The sequence below is a fragment of the Triticum urartu genome, chromosome 2A (assembly GCF_056163025.1).
Source record: "Triticum urartu cultivar PI428250 chromosome 2A, HENAU_Tu73, whole genome shotgun sequence".
Taxonomy (NCBI): Eukaryota; Viridiplantae; Streptophyta; class Magnoliopsida; order Poales; family Poaceae; genus Triticum; species Triticum urartu.
In genome coordinates this window covers 21,964,222-21,976,464 of record NC_141874.1, presented here as the reverse complement: position 1 = coordinate 21,976,464, position 12,243 = coordinate 21,964,222, and the positions used below count along the sequence as shown (strand labels likewise).

Sequence of the window (12,243 nt, the reverse complement as noted above, 5' to 3'; positions counted from 1 at the left end):
CAACGGGGACCAATGCCAATGACTACGAACATCATGTGCGTATGCTGATGGCGATGGAGTGGGCACGCACGCATCCAATCCACACACGCCATGTCGACCAAGTTCACCGGATTCGTCTCCATCTCGACGCCGCGACAGGACCGATCGCCGTCGGTGCCCCACCCCACGTCCATGCCCGTGAAAGATTGCCGGCTCTGTCTCGTCATGGAGGAGACAGAATTAGCTATAGCAATGAAGGCGGTGCGTACGGTGGATCCAGGCGCCGACGAAATCCGCAACTTTGTGATCCACGTCCGCGCCAAAATCATGTAGACGATGGTGATGGTGAAATTGTTTCACTAGCAGTAACGTAATCCGTACATATGTCTGCCAGCGCGGCAATGGCGAAGGGGAATAGAATATGTAGCTAAAATGGCGACGGGGAATAGATAGCTAGCAGCAACGGCTACTGGTGGACGGCGGTGGCGGTGGCGGGGCGGCGCGCGGGCTGGAGGCGGTTGACGAGGGCCAGGGCGATGCCGGCGGCCTGCTCGACGGCGACGACGCGGCGCTTCACGTCCTCCCGGGGCGCGCCGCCGGCGTAGGTGGCGAGGGAGTCGAGGCAGGTCTCGGCGTCGGTGAGCGCGGCGCTGGCCCAGGTCTGCACGTTGCTGAGGCACCACGCGAAGCGCGGGGACGAGGCGCGCCCCACCCGCCCGCCCAGCTCCGCCGCCGACTGCTTCAGCAGGTCCGCCGCGTCGCGCACCGTCTCGGCGCAGTCCCCCATGGCGCCGCCCCCCTTCCCCTTGGACGACGCGTAGGAGGAGGACGGGGACCCGATGTAGGCGGAGCAGTTGCGCGCGGCGTCGGCGGCGGCCGCCAGCGCGGCCTGCGCGAGCCGGCGCGGGCTGAGCCCCACGCTCGGCGCGCGAGGGACCAGGCTCCGCTCGCACGCGCGCGGGTAGCTCGTGGCACGGCAGCACCGGCGCACGAAGCCTGTGGCCTCCGCCGGGCTCACCTTCGGGGGGCTCGACGCCGACGCGGCGCTGCCGGCGGCGACCAGGAGGAGGAGGCAGGGGAGGAGGACGTGGTGGAGACTGCTCATCTTGGGTTTGTCGACGACAGGAGAGGATTCTTTGCTTGTGTGCGCGTGGACTGTGGAGCTGTGAGGGAAAGGTGATGGCGTGGTGGTGGTGTGGTCAGAGTCAAGTCGGGGTTGCTCGTCGGCGCCGGCGAATCAAGTCGACGAGGAGTAGTGGGGAGGGCAGAAGAGGGAATATATAACATTTGTTAGGCAGTTCGCCAGTGGCGAGTGACCCGATGTGGCTTTGTTCAACCGTCACCTTCTTCTTTTTACTTGGGGCCGGTCTCCCTATGGAAATGGGAAATGTTAGGCGAAATCGGGCGCGCCTGGTTTCTTCCAGGCAGATCATGCTAAAAGATAAAATCGATTTTGCTATTTTCCAGGTAAATGGAAATAATTGTTGCGTCGGTCATTTTTCTTGAGAGGTTGGACCTCGCCGGAGAAGAAGCAACCCTCGTTATCAATCTTAGGAGTGGGGGTTTTCTCGCAAAAGAATCTTAGAGGTGAGGGTGTGCAGGGGAATTGCCAGAGTTGATCATCGGTGGTGCGGGGCTTAGAGAGATGGTCGGGGCGACGACCAACACGATGGTGGGGGAGGTCGAGGGGAAGGGCGGGACGGTGAGGCGGGGAAAGCCGCTGACTGCGGGAGTGGAGGCAGGCGGTTAGGCCTAGGTTGGCCGGCGGCTACATGAGGAGAAGAAGCTGGAGTTAAAGATGAACATCGTCAGATCTGTTTTCAGACTTTGGATGAAGATTTAATGGCCTTTGCTGAAAGTAACTGATGAAACATGTTTATCCAGGTGCATGTTAAGTAGTCGGTCCCAAGATAAATTCATAAAGGGTACACTCAATACAGTATATCTTATGTGTCTATCTAAAAACATTTTAGTGGCGTGAGGTTGAAATAGTTAAATCCAAGTCACCGTACCCTACATTTTAGGGTAGAGTTATATTCAAGGCACCCTACATTTAAATGGTCTAACCTCTTTCATGACATATAAATTGATGTCATGTTTTTTATATCACATATGCTATTCTATGGGTAACAGAGCCTTTTCCTTTAAGAAACGAAATCTGAAATTTTCTGTTTGTGGAGTACCAGTACTGTAGTCCCAAGGACGAGACAAGAGGGTCATGGTCGACTGCGACCCCTCCCCCTCCCCAAGGCCTTGCCAGGACCTCATAGGGGGCAGGGAGGCCGCGACTGGCAGCGACGTCCCTAACTAGGCCTAGTCAGAACCTCGCTAGAGACATGAAGGACACGACTTGCTGCGTCGTCATAGACAATAGGAGTGCGGCAGGTACACAGTTGCCGGGGTTGTCGGCACCTGAGTGCAGGGGGTGACGATGCCCGTCGCAAGCGTTTTGCCAACGTCGGACATGGCGGTTTGAGGAGGAAGAAGAGGAGGACAGGGAGGGAGGAAGGAAGAGGAACCAACACCCCTTCTCTCCAAGGAATTTGTGTGCTCAGTTCCTGATTAAACAGGAAGCATCGTTTCGATGCCCAGGTGTAGATGCACCTGGGCGTGAACAGTAGCAGGAAAAATAAGAAAAAAAATTCTTAACTTTTATGCATCCAAGATGCTTGAATGTGTGATGTGCCTGTAAAAATTCGTGATGTCTAGACATTCGAGGTGGCCGTGCCAAAAAGGGACAAAAAATTAGATGTGAACAAAATTTGGAAACGTACTCTGTTTGGGCTGATTTTGTCTTTTTTGCCTATAAACACTATGAAATTTCGGCGCACTCGATCATCTTCGATGCCAAAAAAAATTGACAACCTTTTGAATTGTTTAACTATTTTTTTTCTATTTACTCGTAGACACTCGATCATCTTCGATCCATCTTCGATCCATCTGTAGATGACGAACTCGGTGAAGTCGTCGACATGGCGTGTGCTTGTGAGTGCCCACTCCATCACCGTCAGTAAAATGTACTGGTATGTGATGCCGAGCGATGTCGATTGCTGCAATTGGTATGATAGCTAAGCTAACCAACAGAATGGCCGGAACTGGTAACTCAAGGCACTCACTAAGGAAGGCAGTAACCGTCCGTGCCCGTGGCGCCTTGGGACGTTAAATTCAGTTCAATAAACGGTTTGCTGCACGCACGGATTGATTAGGCCAACACCAACTGGCCGACGACAGACGGCCGAGTAAACGGACGTGATTTTGTCCGTTTGGATAGGTAGGCGGCCGTCGGTAGGCACGCCTAACAGGCCCGGCGCATTTTAAACAGTGATTGTATTTCGAATTTAAATTTAAACTATAAAAATAAATACAATAATTTAGGGGTTGTTTGGATACGAATGATTTGCAAGACTAGATCTCTACAAAATAGAAATCTTGTTTGGCTCCTCTAGCCTATCCGTGTATATAGCAAACCAGGATTTTGCGTTTGTGGAAAAACAAGTATTAGTCGTTTTTCTGAAAACACGTCTGACATATACTGAATCGCAAGTAATTCTCATCTCCTGATTTTTCTCAACAACCTCGTAGCCTCCTTTCTCCTCAACAACACTAGTACTCAAGACATCACCGTAGATGGATGCGTACAGATTTCAATCCTTGCTTCGTTTCTCCTCGTGAAACGGAAACAGACAGGGGCCTCTCTTCGTTTGAAGTTTTCATGGCCGGCGTCGAGGGGCGGCACACATGCATATTGAGCTCCAGAAGCAGCTGTCGCCGGGGAATATAACTAATCACTTTTCACGCGCATGTGCGGGCGGCTGCTCGGCCTCACCGTCGACGGAAAATGTTTACCGCGCCGGTGCATCGTCCGCATGCATCGACTCGTCGATGTGGTCACTGGTGGGTGCAGCCACCTCCTGTTGACGGTAGCCCCAGCAGCCATGGCCGTGATGATGGAGGTGGGAGAGGAATTGAATCGTATCCAAACAAGGAACATGATAGAGTGGGTTTTACATTTCCCTTACCCAAACATAGTTTCCCACAAACCGATAATTATGATAAAACTGATTGTGCTAAAAATCGGGTAAATACTAGCTTCCTATAAACCCATCGCTAATATTCTTAGCCAAACAACCACTTAAAGACTTGTATTACATTCAGTCCAAAAGCCCTGGGCGTACTCGCCGCCGTACAACAAACTTAAACTTAAACTAGAAAACATTATTATAAAATAAATAAAACTAAAGCCTAGACCGGCCATTATCGGCGTCCTAGCCGTCTTCAATCCCCGCTGTCGCCACCGTCCTAGCCGTCTTCGTTGTCGACTGGTCCTCCGTGAGGCCGAGGAAGGGCGGTGGCTGCTACAGGTGGGCGGGCGGTGCTTGCGGTAGCTCACGCATCGGGGACAATGACCACGGTTATGCGTTGACCCAAGAGGGCGGGGTAGACATATACTCCGGCTTGCACGACACAGTCGATGTCCACCTTCAGGACTGCCCCTCCAACACCGGGTCCAGGGCACGACTTGCGGCTCCCAAAAGACCCCGTCCTCCAACTCCGGGACGGCTACATCGCCTGCGGCCTGCAAGGCGAACTGCACCTACAGGCCATCCCACTGGCTGCGCTCGTACTCGATCTTGAAGTCCTCAAGCACCTTCTTGATGAGCTCGTCCTCCTCTTCGACGCTGAGTGTTGGTGGGGGCGTCGAGGGCGAACGAGCGCGGCCACGTGAACGCCCGCGCATCCTGGGTGGTGCGAGAACATGAGCATGCGGGTGTGGCAGTCTCGGAGCACGAGCGGCAAAAAAAAGTTTGTCGCCGCATGTCGTGCTCGTCTCGAAACCTCATGTCCGACATCAGCGAGTTGATGGCGAACCTGGAATCGTGGAGGACATCTGGAGGCAATTGCGCTCGCCGAAGATTGATCTTCAAAAGACGGGCACGGCCGCTCACCTGGGTGGGCGACACGGCACCCGATTCGGGCACCCGTTTTGGTAGGTGCGCGTCGGGCCACAGCAACCGGGTGCCCGTATCCTAGTAACGATGGCACACCTCCACCTTCACGTAGGGCCTCTGGCACGGGGCGGCGTTTCTTGGCCCCGATGAGCCAGAAGACGAGCCGGCTTCATGATCGCGCTTCCCGGACTTCCCCGGGATCCACTTACACATCCCCATAGCTATCGGTGAGGGGTGGAGCGGCCTAGGGCTTGTCGGGCTCGTGGGGGGAGGGGTCAGGGGAAAGATTGTGGAAGGCGACGGAAGTGGAGAAGTGGACTGGCTGATCCACGCACGGGGGTAGCCATTAAAAAGGACCTCGGCAGGGAATCGGCTGGGTGGCTAACATGCGGGTTGTCCATGAGTTCGGATTAAATGGGGCTGGTGGGAAGTGGTTGGGCGGCTGACGGGCGGGCCTGAGGGCGGACACCAAGAGGACAAGCTCTCGTCCGTCCAGTGTTGACGCAAATTCAGCCCAAATTTATGTAAAAAAATGGGTCCAGATGAACACTTGACGGACAGATTTTTGGGTTAGAGGCCTCGCGTTGGACCGTGCTATTTGCCGCCTCAACCCAAACAGAGAGGCGCGGACCAAATGCGGTGTTGTTGGGTTGATTTTTTTTCCTTGCCTTACTGCTCCTGCATGTAGAGCTATTTCGCCATGGCCTTTCTGTTGCTTGCTCGTGACTGCAACCTGAATAACAGACTTTTCGGCGCATGGATCCACGGAACTACCTGAATAACAGAATCTTCGGCGCACCAAGTGCCTTTTTATTGCTAACCGCCCCGTTTCTAGGGACGGGCTGAGCTAGCGTGTGTGTACACTGTCTTCTTCCTCTGTTGCAATCACGAGCACACAGTGTCTCACTGCCTGGCGCCAGTACCTCGCTGGTTGCTCGTTCCAGACAGGGATCCCAGCGTACGTAACTTCACCGTTGGATAAGAAATGGGCGGCCCAGATGAGGAACTGTAGCACCGGCTGGGCACCGTAGACATGCACGGTGGAGAGGACGGGTGCTGTAGCACCGGCGCTGTGGATGAGTCGCCGTTGCTGTTCACCAGTGACTCTGTGGTCTGCGGATCTCTCTCTCTCACACACACACATCCTCGTTGGGCAGGGGTTGATTGATTGGCCAAGCATCATGATGGGCACGAGACAGAGCGCTCGTCCAGGGCCGGAGGTAAATGGGCCGAATCAGTATGGCCCATTCAAGAAAGCAAAGTTTCCTTTTCTTTTCCATAAAACTGGATCTGGTAAGAAATCATCTACTTAAATAAGATTACACTGTATTTTTTCTTAAAAATTTATCAATGTATCAAAAAAATGTGTTCACACATTTACAAAAAATGTTCATGTTATTAAAAAAGTTTCAACATATTTTCTAGAAATGTTTGCACAATTTTTTAATGTGCTCACATCTTAGAAAATGTTCATGCGGTTCTTACCAAGAGTAAATGCATTTAATAAAATACTGGCGTATTTTATTAAACACTTTTACTAAAAAATTTAATTATTTTTTTCTGAAAATTCTTGTACATTTTTAAATATATTTTTCACATCTTAGAAAATGTTCATGCAGTTCTTACCAAGAATTAACGCATTTAAAAAATAAAAAATCTATTAAATAAATGTTCATATATTATATAAAAATCATGTAATTTCAAAAGTGTTCATGTCTTTTAGAAAAATATTCATCCATTTGAAGAAATCAAGTGTTACATAAAAAGTGCTTTTTAAGAAAGTGAGAGCAAACAGTAGAAAAATGAACATAAATAAAAAAACAACAAAAGAATCTACGGTCTTGAAGATTTGACTTTGGTGGTTGCATACATCACGATAACTTAGGATCGAATCGCAAGAATCGGTCAATATCGCACTTGTTGTTGGAAAAGAGTATGATTTCTTCCATGCCAACAAGAAATATTGACATCCCGATTGAAGTGAACCGCCATGGTGTCGATCATCCAACCGCGCTTGTCCTTTCTCTACTATAACTACATCTGTCATGAGTTCCTCGTCTTCGGATCTGAAATGTTCGCAAATCGAAGAGCCAATCTTTGGTGACGACTCATTTTGTTGTTGAGAGATGGCAGGGAGATGTGGAAAGAGAAGTGGAAGAAGAGACCTGACCATGATTATGTGAGAGAGATATGCGAGAGTAGATTTTTGGAACATGGGTGCATTAGAGGAATTTATTTTAAATAGCTTAAAAATCACATCTAAAATCTCAAAAAAATCCTGAAAATAATTCTACATGTATAAAGTTTGTTGATGAAATAAGAAAACATGTGAGCTATACAGAAATGACAAAATGGCGATTTTTAAATAGTGAACAATACATGCACTATTCATCTTTCCAAAACTAGTATGTATGCACGTGCAATGCACGTTTTAACATTATGGGGTGATTTTTGGTAGGAACAAACATAGATTTGCTGATTAATTCGAAGAAAAGATATTCTTGATTTATAGATGCCGAAATAAATTATATTATAAAGAAAGTTGGAATTAATATATGCAATCCCCACAACTTGTTAACAAAGAATCCCGCAAAAAATGTTAATAAAGAAAAGAATTAAAAATGTAATTTAATTTACTTTATATTTCTCCCTCGAAACCACTTTTTTGGGCTCGACTCGTTGCCAACCTCAAGCTACAACATGTCTGGCCCAAGAGGAATTAGTTTGGGCCACATCTCTTGAGAAGTATCAGGCGGTTCATTCTAGAACATGGTGGATGCAACAACCATGCACTGTTCACTGCGAATCCCGCTACTTTTAGCCGTTGGATTTAGGACATAAATGGTTAGGATTGATGGCCAGCTCCTATTCAAAACTCGTAAACTATATAGTAGTATAGATCACAGTTTTGTCATTTGTGTGTAACTCACATGGTTACTTATCTCATCATCATAATTTGCACACGTGTAACATACATCCATATGAACATGTGGAAGTATTTTTGGAGTTTTTGAAACTTCAAAAATACAAATTTGACAATATTTAAAATATAGGGCTCCAATGCACCCGTCCACCAAAGTGACTTTTTGATAAGAGATGATCCTATATATATAGACTTGAAAATTAATCATTGGGAAAGTAGTAGTGGGAGATGTAGTTGTTTTGTTCTGAATGGTAGTCATTGGATATTGTTAACAATATAAAGTAAGAGAAATATCTTAAGGGAACCATTGAAATCAGTCTTACCTTATAGGGCATAAATGCACATTTATCATACAAGATGTATGAACAAAAGGAGGCCTAAAGGGAACAGAAAGAACTTGGGCACAAATACTACAATTGTCATGAAAGACGCAGATTCACGAATGATTTATCAGAGATAATACTAAATTTATTTGCTCAGAAGAAGGAAAATTGGCTATAAGACGTATTCTTTCCTAGGACCGTTTCAACAACATGCTCGGAGGTGGACGGGGAAAAAATGCCTCAAAAGGCATTTTTCATGTGCTTTCGCAGGATCTAAATCCTCTTTATCCTTTCTCTTCGACAACTTTTAGGGGTCCTTGTTTTTTAGATACAGGGGAGAATTCTTAGTGGAACTGCCGGAAGTTGCCCTTTAGCTGATTGGTCGTTTGTGGTCACCTACGGTTTCTTAGTTAGATGCGATGATGTCGGTCGTTAATAGTGTGGCTCACGAGACTATTGCCACATCTTTGTGTTTCTCTCTCTCGCTTTCATCTCCGCTATGGTGGCGTGCACTTCGACACTAGCGAAAAGTGGTTGAGTAACCATGTACATGAGCAAGTGGTGGTCTTGAGGGTGTTGCTTGTTGCAATGCAAGGTGCAAGGACAGCGATGGCGCCTCTCTGCTTTAGCGGCGGTGTGTTATGGATCTAGGGTCCTAGGTGTACCAGGGCCTTCCTGGTCGACGCGCCACAACGACAAGAGTTCCGTTGCAGGCCAGCCAGTTACTCTCGAAGGTGAAAAAGCTTTGATGCCCCTCCTAATCCAAGTGCGATGGCACTTAGTCGCTTCTTCTTCACGGAGCTCCGACAATGGCGGCCATGGATGACGTGGATGGGCTAGAAGATCTCAAGGGCTTCTCTGTAAAAAAAAGATTCTTCTCTTACTCTTGGACACCCGTACCTTCCCCACGTTTCCAGAAAAATCTTGCGTATGTATGCTTCTTTGCACGTGCTCCGTTAGTCTTGCTCGTCACGATCAAGCAGAGACTCAGAGTCTGTCTACTGCTCCAGTGCTCCCGCGATCAAAATGGAAGGCGACGGCGTCCAGATCTTGTCCCGGCGCATGGTCAAGCCGGAGCACCACGCGAGCTCGCGGCCGCCGGAGCCCGAGACCGTCAACCTCACGCCATGGGACCTGCCGCGGATCACCGTGGAGTACCTGCAGAAGGGCGTCGTCCTGCCCAAGCCTCGGCCCGGCGCACATGATGTCGAACACCTCGCGTCGTCCTTCTCGCGCGCTCTGGCCCGCTTCTACCCGCTCGCCGGCCGCTTCGCCGTCGCGCCCGTAGCCAGCGCGGACGCTCGGCCGGGCCTGACGATCTCGATCAGCTGCGACGACCAAGGCGCAGAGTTCGTCCACGCCGTGGCGCCCGGGGTCGCCGTCGCCAACATCGCCGGCCCGCTCCGCGTCATCCCGCGCGTGGTCTGGTCCTTCTTCCCTCTCAACGGGATGCTCGGCGTGGACGCCGCCGTGGACCCCACCCGGCCGCTCCTGGCCGCGCAGGTCACCGAGCTCGCCGACGGCGTCTTCGTCGCCATGTCGCTCAACCACTGTGCCGCCGACGGGGAAACGTTGTGGGACCTTTTCAACGCGTGGTCGGAGATCAGCCGATGCGGCGGCGCCGCTGCCGGCGAAGATATCCCCACGGTGCCCAAGAGATGGTTCCTCGACGGCTGCCCCGTGCCGATCCCTCTTCCCTTCGCCAAGGCGGAGGACATGGTTAGGCGGTTCGAGCGCCCGCCGTTGGAGGAATGCTCGCTGTGTTTCTCCCCGGAGAGCGTGAAGAGGCTGACGGCGAAAGCGAACGCCGAGACGATGGCCGCCGGCGGCACAGCCACCATCTCCTCGCTGCAGGCCGTGGCCGCGCACGTGTGGCGGGCCGCGTGTCGTGCCCGGGCGCTCGCGCCGGCCCAGGAGACGACGTGCTCGCTAGCCGTCGGATGCCGGACACTCGTGAAGGGCGTGCCGCGGGGTTACGTGGGCAACGCGGCCGCGGGCGCCGTCGGCAGGGCTGCTGCCGGCGAGATCCTGGGAGACGGCCGGCTGGGCCGGGCGGCGTGGCTCCTGAACCGGGCCGTGGCCGGGGTGGACGAGGCGAGCGTGAGGGCCGAGCTCGGGGCGTGGCCTGCGAGCCCCAGCTTCAAGTACCTGGACGGGGTCGGCCCTGCGGCGATGGTGGCCAGCGGCTCGCCGGAGCTCGACGTGTATGGCAATGACTTCGGGTGGGGCAGGCCGTTGGCCGTCCGGAGCGGCGCCGGGAACAAGGTGGACGGGTTGGTCTCGGTGTACGAGGGCAGGGATGACGGCGTGGGGAGAGGCGGCATGGAGCTGGAGGTGTGCTTCGCTCCTGGTGCGCTCGCCAGGCTCGTCGCCGACCAAGAGCTGATGGACGCGTCGGTGTAAAGTTGCGAACGAGGATAGACTGATGCGTGGTGGTTGGTGCACCGATGCATCGGTCATACAGCAACAATGGTAGTGAGCCCCACGGCTAGAACCAACCAAATAATGTTGCGCAGAAAGAAGGGAGGCTCTATTTGCAGGTGCCTGAAAAAAAAAGGTTCTTGATCAAATGGTCCAAAATAGATCACGCAACTGTTCATCTTGGGAGCGGCTACAAGTCAGTCGACTGCAAACATTATTAATCTGTTTCAGTGGAGTTGTGTGCTAGCCAGGCTTCCTTTGGGTGGTAGTGGACCGGCTGGTGCATGCTTCTTCTTTCACCAACTAAGGGCTCATTCGGTTTGAAGGAAATCAAAACGTAGGAATTAGGAGTAGTATAGGAATATAATAGGATGACACTTGCCATCCTAAGGAATTGACTTGCCTCGTTCCTACGTGTAAAATGAGATTTGAGTGGATGTGTAGTTTCCTCCAAAAACACGGGAAATGAGTAGTATTCCTACGAAATTCCTGCACGCATTTCCTATAAACCGAATGCATACATAGGAAATTTTCCTCTGAAATCCTTATTCCTATGTTTTCCTACGAAAATCCTCCAAACCGAATGAGGCCTAATAGTAAAAGGCTAAATTCTTTAATCTCATACTGTTTCATAAGCAAGCGGTGCTATGACGAGTTGTACTGCGCGTGTGTAAGATGAGATGAATTGAGCCCGACTGGACAAGACGTGATTAGATCCAACACTGATTGGTGCATGGTATAAGCAGATAATATGTATCTACAAGAAGATTGCTAGTACACGCCTCCAACTGAGATTACACCATAATCACCTTTTGCTACATGCCGTACGTGCTTGAAATTTTCGTACAAAAATGTTTTCTACGAAGTACTCCTTTGTATTCGACAACAAAAAAAGTACTCCCTCCTTTCCATAATTACTGTGAACTAAACCACGACAGTAATTATGGAGCGGAAGGAGTATGACTTAGTGGCATTGATATTACCATTAAAAGAATAAATAAAATGAAATAAAAACTAAAGCAAAATAAAAATATGATTTTTTTTCTAAAGAAGAATGGAAGAATTGGATTGGTTCACCTTTTCAGGAAAGATAATTAAAAACATAATTACATAAATTGCACACAGTTTACAAATCAATTAAGATTGTTTACAATATGTTCTATAAGACGTAATGATTTGGTGCCATTGGTATTACCCATAAAGAAGAAATAAAATAAAAATAAAACAAAATCAAAATCAAAATAATGAAGTTTTCCGAGAAAGAATACATTAATGACAGTAGTATTACATAGTAAGAAGAAGAAAATCTGAAAATAAATAATGATAAAATTTGCACACAATTTACACAGAAAATCCACTTCTAAAAATATGCAAGAATAATTATGTAATAGTGGTATTTTGGCTAAATAGGGTTTTGTAAGAAGAAAGAATTACTGGCATTGGTACTACCATTAAACATGAAAAAATAAAATAGTTAAAACAAATAATATCAAAAATTGTACACAATTTACACTGAAATTGCGCATTTTAATAATTGAAAAAAATTAAGCATGTAATAGTGGATTTTTTTGCAAAGAAAACTTTAAAAAAATGAAATGAGTAAGTGTCATTAGCATTATCTTTTTGTGGAAGGCTTATTTTGTAAGGT

General features: G+C 49.3%; 2 protein-coding genes across 2 annotated transcripts; one reads left to right on the top strand and one right to left on the bottom strand.

Annotated features, from left to right (window-relative positions):
- Positions 1-319: 319 nt before the first annotated feature.
- LOC147983034 (21 kDa protein-like) lies at positions 320-1,300 on the bottom strand. The gene has a single exon (XM_087542803.1). The coding sequence runs from the start codon at positions 1,082-1,084 to the stop codon at positions 446-448; it is 639 nt and encodes a 212-aa protein (XP_087398929.1). The 5' UTR covers positions 1,085-1,300; the 3' UTR covers positions 320-445.
- Positions 1,301-9,184: 7,884 nt separating this feature from the next.
- LOC147983033 (putative acetyltransferase At3g50280) lies at positions 9,185-11,204 on the top strand. Its single transcript, XM_087542802.1, has one exon. It carries the CDS (start codon positions 9,201-9,203, stop codon positions 10,575-10,577), a length of 1,377 nt encoding a protein of 458 aa, XP_087398928.1. The 5' UTR covers positions 9,185-9,200; the 3' UTR covers positions 10,578-11,204.
- Positions 11,205-12,243: the final 1,039 nt, after the last annotated feature.

Coding starts and splice junctions, on each gene's coding strand:
- LOC147983034 (XM_087542803.1), bottom strand. CDS start 1,084: ATGAGCAGTCTCCACCACGTCCTCCTCCCCTGCCTCCTCCTCCTGGTC.
- LOC147983033 (XM_087542802.1), top strand. CDS start 9,201: ATGGAAGGCGACGGCGTCCAGATCTTGTCCCGGCGCATGGTCAAGCCG.